Consider the following 17,633-nt stretch of genomic DNA (forward strand, 5'->3'; position numbering starts at 1 on the left):
TGTGTTCATCCTTAATAAATGAAATATTCAAAGTACTGTAGACAAGGGGTTTCTCAACTGGTCTCAGCACGGGACCCACATTTTCTCATGGTCATTAAGTCACAACCCACTTTTATAGAATGCAAACCAAACAAATTTCTATGATCAGGAGATCACTGGTTCGAATCCTGTTCATGTAGCTTGCCATCGGCTACCAGAGCCCTGAAATAGCATAATTGGCCTTGCTCTCTCTGGGTGGGTAGATGGTGCTCTCTCCCCACATCAATCCAAAGGGTGATGTCGATCAGCATAAGGCTGCATCTGTGAGCTGATGTATCGGAACCGAGTCACTGCGCTTTTTTGTGGTTGTTGAGGGGGAAAACAGTTACTTGAGGCATGAAGGAACATTTACAATACATAACATGCCTATTGAATTCTGCTTAATAAAGGTGTTATGAATGAAAATTATGTGTCACCACTTTAATTTGAGAGGTTCAATATCGTTAATCAAACTTAAATCATGTTGTGAGTAATAGCATAAACTAGTCCTCACTATCGGAATATTGCTTTATAAATACATTACTTAGTGCTTATGAATGTATTATGAAGCCCCTAAGTAGGTCTATTAACATTCAGTGTAACTGAATGTTAATAGACTGTGAGTAGGGTTTAAACACGGCCGTGAAAAGTGCACATCACTCTCACAAGGCCTTGGATGGAAACTAGGACCAAAACAAACCCACATAATTATAAACATAATTAATTTAGTGAGGCCTCAGGCGTTCTGTATGCTAAGCTAGACAGGATCATGAGTGGCATCTACTGAATAAGCCAATGAACGTATTATACATAAAGCGTTACAAACAGAGACTAACGACTCACTGTCATTCCCAAACAAATGCAAATGCAAGTTTGTCTGACAGAAAGTGAGTTTCTGCGGGTAAGAGACTGGGATATATAACAGCGAGTCTACCGCACAACGTCAAATCCTCAGTAAGCGGAAAACACACAAAGAGAGTGTGTGGAAATGGAAATTTGTAATCTGCCAACTGTGTCAACTGGAAACACAGCATATTTACATGAGAATATATTTACCTCCCCGTCAGCATGCCACACACTATCTGAATATTAACCACTCGGAACATGGGGGAGGGATGATGGTCCTGTTGGTTCTGTTTTATTGATTTGAGCTCATCCATATTCATCAAGCTTGATATTTACTCTAATATGTAAATTGAGGCAACCCAGGACACCAACATCATTCCTCGCCCCTAAATTTCAATACACACACCACAATTATCACAAAAACAAAATTTCCTTTCACATACACTCACAGGCCACTTTATTAGGTACACCTGTCCAACTGCTCATGAACACAAATGTTGAATCAGCCAATCACATGGCAGCAACTCAATGCATTTAGGCACGTAGACATGGCCAAGAGATCTGCTGGAGTTCAAACTAGGTATCAGAATTGGGATGAATGGTGATTTAAGTGACTTTGAACGTGGTATGGTTGTTGTTGGTGCCAGGTGGTCTGATCTGAGTATTTCAGAAAATGCTGATTTACTGGGATTTTCACGCACAAACATCCCTACCGTTTATACAGAGAATTATCAGAAAAAGAGAAAATATCCAGTGAGCTGATACACTTCTGTGGGAGTAAATGCCTTGTTGATGCCAGAGGAGAACGGCCAGATTGGTTCGAGCTGATAGAATGACAACAGCAACTCAAATAAGCACTCGTTACAACCGAGGTCTACAGAAGAGCATCTCTGAACAACGGCACAACACGTCCAACCTTGAGGCGGCTGGACTACAGCAGCAGCAGATCACACCGGGTGCCGCTCCTGCAGTTAAGAACAGGAAACTGAGGCTACAATTCGCACAGCTCACCAAAAATGGAGAACAGAATATTGGAAAAACGTTTGTCTGATTAGTCTCTGCTGCTACATTCGGATGGTAGGGTCAGAATTTGGCCTCCACAACATGAAAGCATGGATCCATCCTGCCTTGAATCAACGGTTCAGGCTGGTGGTGGTGGTGCAGTAATGGTGTGGGGGATATTTTTCTGGCACACTTTGGGTCCATTAGTACCAACTGAGCATCGCCACAGCCTACCTGAGTATTGTTGCTGACCATGTCCTCCATCCCTTTATGACCACCACATCCCTTTATGTGGTGGAACGTGAGATTCGCATCATGAATGTGCAGCCGACACATCTCCAACCTGGTACAAGCAAGGTGTACCTAAAAAAACGGCAGGTGAGTGTTTCATTAGCTGGATTCATCATCATGTTCAAATGTGATTGTTAAGTAACATAAAATTCTTCTGATTCAAAAAATGTGCACGTTCACACAGCCATGAAAAAATCCAATCTGAGCCACATTGAGCAAAAAATCAGATTTGAGTCACTTCAGCCTGGTAATGTAAACATAACCCAAAACTGTGCAGCAATAGACGACTGTCTGCCTGCCTGCCTTTACATCTAGGTAAGGTAGAGCAGCTAGGTAGGAGTGTCTAAGAAAGTAAACAGTGAGTGAATACAGTATTTAAAAACTGTTTGTCTTGAACAAAGCAGTGTTTTGAATGGAAAACAGCAACTAGTGCACTGTTTATTATGCTTCTAGTGTCTAATCTTTCCGTATTTTTGTAAGATTACAGTATTACAGTAAGATTAATACACAACTGATATTTTACGATAGTAAATGCACAGCCAAAAGGGATATACTAATACATTTAGAGCGGTGTTGATGGTGTTGATTACTGATCCTAAAGGTAAACTGAATACCAGAGAATAAACACATATAAACACATGGAAACGGACATTAACGTTTTATTTTGCCCAGTGACACATCATATTAATATACATGTATATACAAATACATAACACCTAATGTACATTTTAGAAAGTAATCCAAAACAAGCAATAACAATTATCATAAAAAAAAAAAGAAATAAAAGCAATCTCTTGCACCACACCCGGCAGTTAAAAAAAAATAAAATAAAAAAAAAGAAGAAGAAGCATTCTTACAGTCTAGGGAAACACACCAGGGAGGACCAACAGGAGCATTTGAATAATATCTGCATATTATTACAGATATGAAAATGCCCTAGCAAGTACCTCCTAATCATAAAACTACATGGTTTGATTATGCATAGAGGAATATGAAGAAGTCGTCGATAGGCAGGCTGGTTATGATGTCATCTGTGTGCGCTCGTTCATTCCTCAGTGTGTTCCTTTAGGCGAGATAAGATGATATTTTCCTAAACTGGATGGATTACAAGCACCTAAAAAACATTGACATTCCTTTTACAAGATACAATACACAGATATTATTCCATGTTGTTAACAACCTCCGTTTCTCTTTTATTTATTTTTTTGTTCATCACACAGAGTGATCTAGATCTACAGTCTTTAGAGTGCATTTTCAACGAAGATCCTTACATTATATACATGAAATGCTGTGAGACACAACCACATACACAGATTCTGTTTAGTAGAGCAAATGCAGCGTGAGTTACTCTGGGATAACAAGGTGATTATAAAAAAAAAAAAAAAAAAAAAAAAAAAAACAAGACATAAATCCAGTTCCGAACAACTTTTAATCCATTCATTTCCATTCATTTTAGGCTTCAGTCGAGTTCAGTCAGTTCTAGATTTCTCACTTTAGCAGCTTTAGAGCTACAAGCTAAGGCTCTTCCACATGGCAGCTGGAGTGTAAACTGAAACAGTGAGGGTGGGCGTGTTTAAATCTATTTCAGGGAGGAGTACAGTAAACACAAACTGAAAAGAAAAAAAAATATATCTATATATGCATTTTAAAAAGTGTTCTTTTAAATGCATTTAAAAAAGCAATTCTGCTACTGGATAGGGGTACATTCTGCTACTATTACTATATTATTAGTTTCAATATATACAGTAACATTTAGTGAATAATCGTAGAGCATGATGATATTTGTAAATGGCTGTTAACGTTTTTATTATAGCCTATTAACTATGAGGCAACACATGGTGCAGTATATTACAATGTGCATGTACAAGACAATCAGTGACACACGGCTCTCTGAAGTGTCAAAAAATCCTTCGTTTTTTTTGTTCTAAAAAACAAAAAAATAAAAAAAATTAAATCACACATGACGAGTCACAAAGAAGCCATTTAACCATGGACCCGTCGTGCTGTACAATCCCACAGTCAGACGCATGAAAAAGGGGGAAATAAAGTACGCAGACAGCGCCCTCTAGCTGTGCATCGCCGCAGTAGCAGAGAGCAGAAGCATGCTCAAATATGTGAAAGTGTAGTTTTATAATATGAGTCATTTTAATATCCTTTTTAAATCTAGGCTAACTCAAATTTCTAAGCAAAAGCTTGAGATCCTTTTTCTTTCTTTCTTTAATTAATTAACAACATTCATCCACATTTAGAGTCGAGTTCCTCCTTTGCCAGAAACCACATAGTGGTGAGACCTCAATTGTGTCTAAAACAGAATTCCCGCCAACGGGGAAACTTAAAAAAAACAAAAAAAAAAAACAAACAAAAAAATATTTCACTAAAAACTCTAATTAAAACACACAAACCTAAATCAATTAAATATTACTGATTCTATTTCAAAAGAACATAAATGTAAGTCACTAACGCCTGTCTAGACTTGTAAAACATACAGGAGCTCTACAACGAGACAATTCCTTTTGGAAGACTACGATCCATTAATGCTATTTCATATTTTATGAAAGAATATAAATAAATCTGATTAAATAATTCCACTCAGGTAGTGTGTCAGGTACAGATCAAACTCGATCATATTCAGAGTGACAGTCTGCAGCAGAGGTAAAACAAACACAGCAAGAGCAGGCCCTGCTTAGTGACTGAGCTAAATTAAAATCACAGGATGCGACACCCGTCTGTTACAGTATAGAAAGAAAAAAAAAAAAAAAAAAGTGTGATCTACGAACAGCGCAGGTGTTAACGGAAACATGCACTCGACATCAGAGAACGTCGAGAATCATCATGATCAATTCCCTTCAAATCTCATCTATACAGTCTATACAGACATCATAAACGGGGGAAAATCTATGGAAATCGATGGCAATAGCAGTGTGTTACAGTACACAATAAATAGTACCCAACTTTACATTAACGTTAGTGTTGCGTGTTGCTAGTTTCAGTGTTCTTAAACGGCATACGTAGTGTTACTCTCATCTGTCTAATCTGTCTATCTATCTATCAATTACAGTAATCGATTTTGGTCCAGTTTTCATGGTGAAAGACTTCGCATACATTAGACATTCAAAACACTCAACCATTTTAAGATGTACAACTGCTTAATAGTAATAATCATCGTTACTGAATACGCAGTACTACCCATCTACACCAATGTGTGTGTCTGTGTGTGTGAGTGAATTAGTGTTGCTTTAGTGTTGTATTGTGTAACTCACAGTGCAGTCACATCCTGCACTATAATTTAGTATTTTCCTCCACACATCCCCCTTACTCTCTCTCCCTCTCTCTCTCTCTCTCTCGCTCACTCACTCATCCAACACAGAAATGCAGAGATAAAGGGAAAAACCTGAGCTCCTCAAAAGAGGTCAGGAGACGTGAAATGTGTGTTCCAGGTTTGATGAAAGCCTGCAGTGCCCTCCGTTTGAAATGGCAGAGAGGCAGCAGGCAGGTGGAGGAGGGGAGACAGGTGGGTGGGGTGAATTCTCTCTTAGGGCGTCTGGGATCCAGATCTTTTGAAGCTGCCCAGCAGGCTCTGCACACCCTTCTTGACACTGGAGCCCACCCTGCGAGCCACCGAGTCTGCAGGAGGGCCTGGCAGGCATGAGATGGTGCTGGGGGGTCTCGCGTCCAGACACTTCTGATACCTCAGCTGAAACAACAGATAAATTCACTCAGACTTAGAACCACAAATATATCTGTTGCTAGGCTCTCACGAAAATTACTTGTCATACAAATGGGCAAATGGATGTGACCTCGATCATTTTTGTATGTATAATTTCAGTTTCATGACATTTACCAATATTTCAGCTAGTCACACAATGACTACTGCATCAAAAACACAGAGTGGACTGAGCAAAATAACAAAAAAGTAATTATCGTGGCAGGCCTATCTGTTGCCATATGGGAATGATGTGAATATAAAACACAAACTTAATGTCAACATATCTAATCAAAGTAAATCTCTAATTGATAATAATATTTAGAGATGGAACGATCAATCATCTATATATCGGTATTAGACCATTTTCAGCCAAAATACGCGATCGGCTGATTTTAGCCAATGATTTAGCCAGTCAGGTTCCTGCAGTTCCTTGTCCAGCCACTAGATGGAACTCTGGAGTTGGAGTGAGAATTTACTCACTCACAGAACCCCACATTCCTACAGGCTGCAGCAAGACTCTTGTTACAGGCTCCTGCTACATGATCAGGCTAAATCAGCTCAGCTCAGTTAGTCAGTCTGGAGATTTCAGGTTTCTGCAGTTCATATGTGAGGGACTAATGCCACACATACCATACGCTGCAGAAGTACAGCAGCAACCGTGTCAGAAAGAAACCAGTTTCAGACAGTGCAGTTCTGTACAGGTAATCAAAGTCTCTCTCTGCTGCAGCTGAGCTAGAGTATTATACTATTCTTATTATAAAAAAATAAGAAAATAAAATAAGAGACCACTTTAAAATGACGGGTTTCTTTGGTTTTACCTAATTAAAAACCTCTGAAATGTACCCAAGAGACAATATGGATGATCACAAGCCATCAAACCATGCTGAACTGCTTGAATTTTTGCAAAGCATAAAGTTATCCAAAAGCAGTGTGTAAGACTGGTGGAGGAGAACATGCCAAGATGCTGAAAACTGTGATTAAAAACCAGGGTTATTCCACCAAATATTGATTTATGAACTCTTAAAACATTATGAATATGAACTTGTTTTCTTTGCATTATTTGAGGTCTGAAAGCTCTGTATATTTTGTCATTTCAGCCATTTCACATTTTCTGCAAATAAATGCTCTAAATGACAATATTTTATTTGGAATTTGGGAGAAATTGTGTCTTTAGTTTAGAGAATAAAACAACAATGTTCATTTTACTCAAACATATACCTATAAATAGCAGAAAGTGAAGTGGTCTCATTTTTTTTCCAGGGCTGTATAATTAACAGTAAATTTAGGCTATTTTAAGCAGAAAGATGACTCTGAAAAAGAGGCAGTGAGGCAGCAGATGTTAGGATTCCTGTTCCTGCAGTATTGGTTTCTAAGTAAATAGAAATATAATTATAAAGATGAAACTAATTACACATATAACTCTTCTGAAGTCAGTTTATTATGGTGAGTAAAGCACTTCCGTTTATTTATAGTTGGCTAAGATTCCCAGTGTTTGCTCAGAGGTGGGTGAAATTAGGCAGAGCTGTATCAAGCTAAAAGACGATCGGTGATCAAAATCACCCCCAAAAACACGGATCGGTCTATCTCTAATAATATTCTATTTACTATTTGATATTAGCTATTGAGAAGTTTTTTTCCTTTAGGATTTGATTAACACTTCTCTAATATAAGCTCATTCTTGATTCTACACATCAGCTGTAAATTTTAAAGCATTCAAAATTTCTAACAGATTTCAGTTCTCAGTAAGATCTAGATCTCCGTTATGTCTTACCATACATGCAGCTTGCACAGCCTCACTCAAACTGGCAGCGTTGGGCTCGCACCAGAACATGTGGCAGATAAAGTCTCCAGGGCCTTCAGCCATGATGAACGCAAAAGTGCGGACATCTTTCCCCACGCCCATAAACGAGAGGAACCGAACACGACACTCGGACAGAACCTCCTCAGTCTGCACAAACACAAACGTCAGGGAGAAAGAGGGGATTTTACATAACTTATCATCTATATAACACAGAATTACTTAAATAACATGAGTTCTGCATAATGCTGTTTTAACAATGAGAAAGATATAATAAAAAGCATAATGTGCCATGAGCACTACTCACATCTGAAACAAGGATAGTAAGAGTAGCAGATGCCACATTCACAGTCACTGAAGTCCACTGATCTTTGGCAGCAAGGGCAGTCTCCAAAGCAGCATTCACCATGTCCATGCCTGAGTGAAACACATACACAGTAAGAGTGATGTTCAGTAGTAATTATTTGAGTAACTCTCAAAAAAGGAAAAAAATTAATAATTTTAACTAATAACTGGCCTTACACCAGAAAATTACTTAAAAAGATGATACTGCAATTACATCCATATAATACATTTTTATCATCATAATCTATGTGTAGATATTTTAAACTGATAGTTACTGACATAACACTGACCACACTACCATAAAATGTAATGATTTAACATTTTTTTTACATTTATTAGTTTTAATAGATCTACTGATCAAACTATGTAAGGACCAGTTAGCTAAATAAATTTGAAAACAAAGTTCTTATTTTATTGATCGCATACAGGTGTTTCAAAGTTATATCAGAGTGCCTGGTCTGTCTGTAAGTTAATATATGTAAATAAATAAATAAATGTAATAAATGTGTATATTGGCTATACATACATATACATACACATCATCTCAGATATCAGCATCAGCCCAGAATTCCCACTATTATATTCCCTATTAAACAATGCTCCCAAACATTGGCCTCAGTTATGCCATTGCTTTTCCAGTTCTGCTACTCAAACATGTAAAGGTTACCCCTTATGTTGAGGCTTTGTAGTGTTCCTTACCTACTGGTTTTGCCACTGCAACATTACCAAGGTAGCGCACCTGGAAGCGCTGTACCAGCTCATTCTTTGGTGCTGGGAACTCTAAAAATGTAAAAAGAAAAAAAATAGATGAAAAGAAGAATTTAAATGGAGGATCTATTATAAGTTGAATTGTGGTCTATTGCTCTTTGCATTTCAAACAATTTGGAATAGTTGCATGATTTTGACTTCCTACCCTGGAATGGGAGATCCACTAGTTTGGACGGATCGATGTTGAGTCTGTTCAGACTTGACTTTGAGGTCTTCCTCTGAGCCATAATCTGCAAACAAAAGAACCAACGCAAGTTTAGACTTTAAAACAAAAAAAAAGTGTAAAAAGAAATTAAAAAGTGCCCATTGCTCTACAACACTCAAGTGTTCTAGAGATGGGTATTTCTTTCTTTCCCCATGCCATAAAACTGTTTGCAACTGTATGAAAACCTAAAAAAAAAATCATTTGGTTGTAGTAATTGTAGCTTTTTATTAACAAAACAAATGTACAAGTTAGGATTTCAAGTAAACACAGTGTGTAATGATTTTTTTTCTCCACAGCAGAGATACAGTTACCTTGGAACAGATGTCATGCATGCTGGTGGCAATGTTCTTGGCAGGAGTGTCACATCGGAACACGTGACACTTCAGGACGTGGGTCAGCTTGTCTCGAGCCACATACGCAAAGTCCCTGTGGGTGAGGGAAAAAAAACATGAAACACTGCTTGTGTACATGAACGTATAGCTCAAGAGCTCAAGGTATGAACGTAGACAGGAGGCTATGGAAAAACATACAAGCAGAAAATGGAAATGAAAATGAAACACTACTACAGAGAACACTACTACTTTACTATTATGTTAAAAATTAAGTAGTGGAACCAATTCTAAATGTATTTATAAAAGTTTACCAACACAAAATATGTTTACCCTATGACTATATATAGTAATAATTAAATTAGAAGAAAAACATGAAACTAATCAAATCCTCTAATACAGCACTAAGACATACATATGTCATACATATGAGGTTGGAGGGGTGAAAATGAGCTGTAGAAGCAGCATACTGTAATGACAATCACATAGAATGAAAAATCGTGCAGAATAATAGCAATACACTACCTCTCCCTGAGTCCCAAAATGCAGCAGCATAGAGAGAAATCAAACAAGGTTTGAACAGCAAACAAAAGAGGGAGCACAATAAAAGCACAACTTAGTCTAGCAAGTCAACGTAAATCAAACAAAGCATGCTTGTAACAAAATATTATTATATGCAGCAACAAATATTGCTTATGCAGCTACTGTATAATGACTACACCAGAGACGAAGTGCTTAGATTTGCAAAAAAATAAAAATAAAGCACAGTTGCTGAGAATGCAAAGACCCAGGAGTGTATGCTTGGACTGTGTATAGTTACATATTTCAGTATTAAAGACAGAAACACTTTCAATAAACATTATTTAAACAGTACACCAGCCAAAACTAGTGGAAAACCAAACTGAAGAAGTAAAAAAAATCTGTATATATGCTCTATATATGTATTACTTTATATGCATTATACATGCTTCAGTCAAAATATTATGAACACAACCTTGTTTCTACACTCTTTTTTCTGCAGTCCTTCTGTTTCTCTCCATACATATTCTGTTTTAAAAGGCATTTAAATGTCTGGATGTTGTTTAAACATCCAGACATTTAAATGCCTTTTAAAACTGAATATTTTTATAATCGACACTGTCGAATATGTTGACATAATATAATCGACAATGTCAATTAAAATATTCTGTTTTAAAATACATTTTAAACAACATCCAGACATTTAAATGCCTTTTAAAACAAAATATGTATGGAGAGACTTCAAATGTTTGTTATTGACTAATTGTCAATAAGCAGCACTACACAAATTACTGGGGACAATGTTAGACAGGTTACGCTCAACTCGGCCTGCGTTTTCAAAAGTGCCCAATCACAACATATTTCACATTACTTACTAAATATCAGCACCTTCCACATTCAAAGGACAATGTTTTGGACATTTGAAGGGCATTTAAATCCGATGTTCAGCTGTTTCTATCGTTTCGAATCATCAGTCAAAGCTAGAAACAGGAGCCGTACCCACAGAAAGCAGAGAGGACGGGCATGGAAGACATAATCAATGACTAATCGGAAAAATAATCGTCAGATTAGTCGACTACTAAAATAATCATCAATTGCAGACCTACTTTATTATTACATCTACAAGGTGGAGCAGCAAGGTAGAAGTTTGCAATAGAGAGGACAGTAAGTGTACATTGTTTTAAAGCTCCAGCAGCACTGCTGTTTCTGATCCACTCTATTCACCTCCCGAATAATACTTGCCTTCTGGGGTCCTAACCATTAAAAAGCACAAAGTAAAAGGAGGAGGATAAAATATGCAGAGAAACAAATGTACTACAGTCTGTAACTAACAAAAAAAAAAGAACTACAAAATTCCCATAAATGTAGAAACAAAAAAGTGGTCGTAACATTTTGTAAAGTGGTCACAACTTTGTAAAAAGTGAGAAAGCACCATAGCATATATGTTTTTATTACATGCTATTCTGCTGGTAGACACCTACAAATGAAATATCCTGACGTCTGCATCTAGGTAAAACCAGTTCAGCATTAAGTTAAGCTAAAACATAAGCTTTCTTTATTTTATCAGTTTGGTCTTTTAAAAACAGCTAGGATTGGTTGTCAGACTGACCTGCCGTTGTCCCTGCCAACACCCCACACGCGAATGCTGACGATAGGCTGAGAGTGGAGGAGTGTCTGTCCCAGAGGATCAATCAGATTCAGCATTTCATTCTCAAGCACCAGGAGCATGTCCTTTCCCTGTAGAATACAAACAAACATTCTCAACTTACAACATTTCAAACTACTACTTTCAAGGCACAGAACGGTGAGTTCTTATGGAATCGTCACACACATACCTCTCCCCAGATCCCAACAGTGTCATGCAAGTTGTGTTTGTGGTAAGACAACTGTCTTATACAGTTATTCACAGCAATGCTGCTCTTTCCAGGTGCCATCTCCTCTTCTGATATCTCCACCCATCCCAGAGATCGCACAGCAAAGCACTACAAAAACAAGACAAATAAATAGTATGTGACCTGCAGTACTGTAAAGACTTTAGATTTATTATTTTAGATGTGCATTACTTAACATACATTAATAATGCAATTTTTTTATTTATGTATTATTATTTTTTTTTTTAAATATACCTTGGCCTCGACATCGGTGCTGTATGAATTTGGTTTCTCTTCTCCTTCTGACTGGGAACAGCTAAAAATAAACAAGGAAAAAAAGCATCTTAAAACAAGAGCCTAAATTAAGCCTAGTTCTTTTCAATGGCAAATCTCAAAATGCTGTGTAGTTTAAGACTAGGTTTAAACCTGGTCATTGAAATAAAACATTTAAATCAAACAAAGCATACCTGAGATTAATAGAGGCATAGCGCAGAGTAGCCCCTTCAAAATCCTTCAGACTCTGATCAGAAGTTACATCCTCCTCCTAGAAAAAAAAAAAGAAAGATAAAGGTAAGCCTTTAAATGTATAAAATATATGTTATTAAATGCTATGTTCTATTAGCACACATATAATCAATAAAATGCTAGAAAAAAAAAAAAAAAAGAATATTCACCGACCTTCCACAGATCATCATTGAATCTATTTTGACGGGACACGCCATTCCATGTAATCTAAGAACAAAACCACATGCATTGTTATTGATTTAGAATCAAAATACCAGAGATAGACTGAGGTGATGATTCCTGTGTGTCTAACTGTTGACAATGCTACCTGATGATATAATAATCTCTCCACTGACAATGAAAACTATGCCAATTTTTGCCAACGAAATCATACAGTCAAAAACATCAAATGGTGTGAAACTAAAAGCAATTCTGCCAAAAAAAAAGTGTGTGTAACTAATTAAAACACAGCCAGTTAAAACAATTAAACTAAAACATAAAAGCATCAACATTATACTAGACAAAGTGCAATGTGTGTAAAAAAGTTGCAGGACACACTTTTGTCAGAAACCAAATATGCAGTTTTCAATATGAAGGCCATGTTCCAAACGCAGCCAAAAAGATAGGCCCCCCTCACCCATTACTTGCTGGGGTATTTAGATGTCATATTCCTTTTTGTTTTATTAATTTCCCTTACAATGAAAGGATGTCCTGCACCTGTTTTGCCTCACTCTGTACATTAAATTCAGCTAGGAAAGTGAGACTTTACGACGTTTAATTTTTTTTTTTTTAAACAAATGCATTCCCTTAAATCAAGAAGTAAGAAAACCATCTATTATGTCTTAACATGGTAAAAGTACGATCAACATTTTCTTTGTACCTGTGGCTCCTCAGAGGGGGTAATGGCAGGTGAGGTGCTGGATGGTCTCTCTGGGGCTGCACCTTCCTCTAGGGGAGAAGGTGGCTCCCACTGTGTGGTGCCTGTAGGAATGTGCCAGTAGTAGGTCCCAGAGGTGTCCCGCACACGCATCCAACCGGCTGGCAGGTCTGTGTCGGTCTCGAACGCGCTGCGGTCCCAATAAGACTCTAAGTAGCCACACCAGATGGTAGTGGGGGTGGCATTGGAAAAAAACAAAAACACAGAGTAATTAGAACTGCTGTAGTAGGCACTGATGTTCATATACAACTTTGCCAATCCACATTTCAGCAAACTGCCACTTTCAAAACAAAAAACAGGTCATGCTTTAAAGTATTTTGACTAAAAGTTAAATGGCCAAAACAAGCTTTTATTACACAAAATACAGTATTATAAAATGTTATTATAGTACAGTATAGGAACAGCTTTCCATTTGTGAAGAAAGTGTGCTAAACTTTCATTCGCATTACAAGGTTTATTTAGGCTAACACCATTCTGAACTACTTCTATTGCTTCACAGAAATCGTGAAAATGTTCACAAGGTAATGACCAATCTTCAATAAATATGCACACTTTACTATAAGCATAAGTCTTTCCATAGATCAACTGTAAAGACAAGCATGAAGCAGGTTGAGACAAGCTACCTGGATCTCCATCAGGGGTGCTGTTGGCAGTGCTCCCCTGAGACAGAGACATACAGCTGGAGTCCTCATCACTAGCTCCATTCTTGCTGAACAGTAAGCATGTGTTCCTCCCTCCGCCTTCACTGTCTTTCCTCGACTCACTGCAGCTCTGTGTCTCAGAGGAGTCTGTGTCCTTCTCTCCACTGCCAGGAGGGAAGTTCTCCTCTTCTTCTTTCTCTTCCTCCTCATTCTCATTCTCTCGTTCCTTGCCTATGGGGGCCTCAGAGGTATCAATCAGAATGGGTTCGTTGGCGGTGTTCCTAACATCTACGTCAGAGCATAGGACCTCCAGGGTCTTGTTATTCTCCACATCACTCCCCTGCACCCCAAGCGTGGAGTTTCGGTTGGGGTTCATGTCGGGGCTTTCGTTTTCATTTTCGTTCTCGACCAGGTTAAGGTTCTGGTCCGGGTTTCTGTTTAGGTCCTGCTGCTTCTCTGCTACTTTGCGCAGCTGGTTCTGGCCTTCCTTCATCCACTTGGCATTGCTCCCTGGAACAGGGTGACCCTGCTCGTTTTCCTGATTCCTGGCCCACTCCTCCTCACGGTGCTGGAGGGAAGCTTCATCATCCAGTCCGCCCATGATGCCGTTGAGAAGCTGGGACTGGGTGGTGCTGGCGTAGATACGGCGGCTCTTGGGAGAGGAGGTACAGGAGCTTTTAGCTTTGCCTAACTCTGTGTCTAAAAGAGTGCTGTGGGGGCAGCGCAGGTCAAGGGTCAGTGACGGGGGCAAACAGGTGTTCTCGTTGGCCAGGTCTGAAGAGCTCTCTAAAGACATGGCACAGAGCTGGATGCCTCTGGAAAAGATTGCCAGAAGAGTGAATAACCACAGAAAAAAATTAGAAAACAACTTTCATTAGAATTTATTTAGAACAACATCCTAAGCCAATAGTCAAGCAAAATTATGGCAGCTAATTGCATGGTCTGTTCTATTTACTGCATTTATTGTATTGTTTCTTTGCTCTTTGTTTGTGCATTGTTCTGTATAGCTGTTGTGTTGCTATTTGTTCCGCCATGGTCCTGGGGGACTGTTGGTTTGCTCCACTGTGTACTTGTACACAGTTAACATTACAAATAGAGCCTCTTGTCTTGACCTGGTACCCAGAGAAGTATTAGTGTGTACCATTAAGTTTTTATGTATTCTACTGGGTCATGGTTAATTTGTGTGGAAATGGTTTCTGGAGGGATGACACCAAACACAGTTTAATAGAGTTTACAAATAAAAACTGATAATTTAACGTAATACTTTGTTAAGGTTTTTATTAAGTTAGTAAATGTAATATTAATAACTAACTTACTACCCAACTGGGGTGGTGAGTACTGTTCTCATTTAGGTACAGTACACAAGGGAATCCCCCTTACAACAGGTTACAACAGGTATACTGCACTCATAAATTAAATTACACTGTCACACTACACACTGTGAGAAGGGTAGACACTAGGACTGCAATGATTAATCAGCTAAATCTAAAATGTTGATTATAAAAATGTGCTGACTAACTGCAATGCACTACACAAAATGCTGTGGACATAAATACAATGGGCAAGGGTAATGGGTCCACTTACACAGTTTACACTCAACTTGGTTTGGGTCCCCAAAAGTGCCCAAAAATGGCTTCTGAGCATCTAACGGGCATTTAAATCCCACATCCTGCTGTTTCTATTGTTTTTAAGCGATAGAGAAAACTAGGAACATGAGCCATACTTACAGGAAGCAGAGGGACAGGGTATGGGTAAAATAAATGTTTTTATTTTAAATCATTGTATCCTAGTCAACTACCAAAATAATAATTAATTGCACCCTTAGCAGACAGTGTTGAGCTAGTATAGTAAATATTTGAGATGGTAGGCTAACTCATCTACAAAAACAGACTGTTTTTTTTTTATACAATTCAATATCAGATGAATGAGCGGAAAAAAAGGTTCATCTTATTCTGATAGAACACTTAACACTGAACACTGATAATTAACCTATTGTATCGTACTTAATGATAGACAGATAAATTGTTCAGGTTTCTCTAACTGGTCATAACCTTCATCCCTTCGGTAATTCACACCTCTATCTGGTTAGCTAATAGGTTTCACCTGTTGCGAGCTGTTTTAGCCAAAACCAGGCCAGTTATTACAATTTATTTTTTTGAAACTCAGACGCCGCTCCGGGTAGCAATGGAATTTAAGTTTTCCCACAGGCCAGGGTCTCTAGTATTACTATGTAATGTCACTGATTGACTGAGGTAAAATAATATTGTTGTATGTTTTATGTGTCAGTATTTTATTCATATTCTGTGTTTGTTTTAAATAAACTGTAAAAATCTACCTATATGTATATGGACACATGTAACTTCACTTAGTTATGTACCCGTAAGCTAGGTTAGGTGCGTATCCATCCAAATGTGTGGATGAGTAACGTTACATGCCCATGTAGCCAGTGTGACTGGACCTACCTTATTTTTATCTAGATATGCTAACCTATATCTACACAAGCAGAAACGGCATTATCTATTAATATAATCAAAATATCACTAGAAATATAACAATTTTAGTTACAACGCCCGCACAGCAGCCTTTACACAGCCAGCAGCTATAAAGCTCCGCAGTCCCAGCTGTGTGTAGCGACTCGGCTAAGCTGGGCCGTAACGTTAGCTGCGCATTTAGCTTAACTAACCTAGCTACAGCTGGTTAGAGCTAGCTTAACCTAGCTAAGTTAGCTTAGCTGCTCGCGCTGGATGCTAGCTAAACGTTAGCTTAACGACAGCCTTCAGACCACCAGAATACAAGCCCAGAAATATCACATGATATCAGAATAATTAAAACACGACTTTTACACCGTCACTCAGTAACTACAGTCAGTAATATCGGCTCAAATCTCTTCATAGCCTTCGCTACTAGCATCGCCCTCCATGATCCCCCCCTCCTCTCACTCCCACAACATAAACACACCCCGACCCGCTAACTACCGAACAACCGCACTAACCCAGCCTCTACTACCGCCTTTTACACTCATAAACCAAACACTGCGACCACCATAACTCACCTTCTATCCAGAGCGACTCATTAATATCCAGCGGCTCGTGTAATCCAGCAAAGCGAAGCGGAAAAATGTCCTCCACCTCCTCCGCCGCCCACCGCTCACAGCTCACAGCTCTCCGCTCTTACTCACAGCGCTGCTGCACCAGCGGGGCTAACCGCGCTAGCTGCTCCGCTAGCCTCCGCCTGCGTCACACAGCCCACGTCAAAGCGGCGTCAACTACCAGGGGCCTGTTTTTTTTTTAATAATGCGGTATTTCTACCTCAGGATTGTAGTTTTGAATCGGTTTGTAGTTTTAAATCAGTTATTTTGTATTAGAAGTATCTCATTTAACGGCTTTAATTTGCTTTTAGGTCCTCTTTTTTTAGTGATGCACTATTTTTATCTTAAGATTGTAGTTTTAAATCGGTTTGTAACTTTAGTTTTAAATCAGTTTGTTTTGCATTAGAAGTAATCTCTTTTATTTTCTAATGTGTTCAATAAGTCTTTAAAGGTTTTTTTTAGTAATGCACTATTTTTACCTCGTGGTTATGCGCTTAAATACGTTTGTATTTTTAAATTAGTTTGTTTTGTGTTAGTGCAGCATATTGTGCTTTACTTCTATCTCCTTTTATTTTCTAAGGTTGAAATACGTATAGAGCCTCTTCTTTCAGTAATGCACTATTTGTACCTCATGATTGTAGTTTTTTAATCGGTTTGTAGATTTAAATCGGTTTGTTTTACATAAGAATTAAAGCACAATATGCATCACTATCTCCTTTTATTTTCTAAGTTTTTAAAAACGTCTTTAGAGTCTCTTTTTTCAGT

At 38.3% G+C, this 17,633-nt stretch overlaps 1 protein-coding gene across 2 annotated transcripts; it reads right to left on the minus strand.

Annotated features, from left to right (window-relative positions):
- Positions 1–2,800: 2,800 nt before the first annotated feature.
- On the minus strand, positions 2,801–16,977 carry apbb1 (amyloid beta (A4) precursor protein-binding, family B, member 1 (Fe65)). Of its 2 annotated transcripts, XM_022681290.2 has the most exons (14): positions 16,833–16,977; positions 13,763–14,595; positions 13,083–13,288; positions 12,377–12,430; positions 12,166–12,242; positions 11,954–12,014; positions 11,663–11,809; positions 11,437–11,564; positions 9,291–9,405; positions 8,920–9,004; positions 8,706–8,786; positions 7,969–8,078; positions 7,635–7,811; positions 2,801–5,851 (listed from the first exon to the last, which is right to left on the minus strand). In XM_022681290.2, exons 2-14 carry the CDS (start codon positions 14,574–14,576, stop codon positions 5,690–5,692), a joined length of 2,217 nt encoding a protein of 738 aa, XP_022537011.2. In that variant the 5' UTR covers positions 14,577–14,595; positions 16,833–16,977; the 3' UTR covers positions 2,801–5,689. The 2 variants fall into 2 exon arrangements, with proteins under 2 accessions (XP_022537011.2, XP_049324732.1); XM_049468775.1 differs by lacking the exon at positions 16,833–16,977 and having other exon boundaries at positions 13,763–14,646.
- Positions 16,978–17,633: the final 656 nt, after the last annotated feature.

This window comes from Astyanax mexicanus, chromosome 20 (genome assembly GCF_023375975.1).
Source record: "Astyanax mexicanus isolate ESR-SI-001 chromosome 20, AstMex3_surface, whole genome shotgun sequence".
In the NCBI taxonomy this organism is placed as follows: domain Eukaryota; kingdom Metazoa; phylum Chordata; class Actinopteri; order Characiformes; family Acestrorhamphidae; genus Astyanax; species Astyanax mexicanus.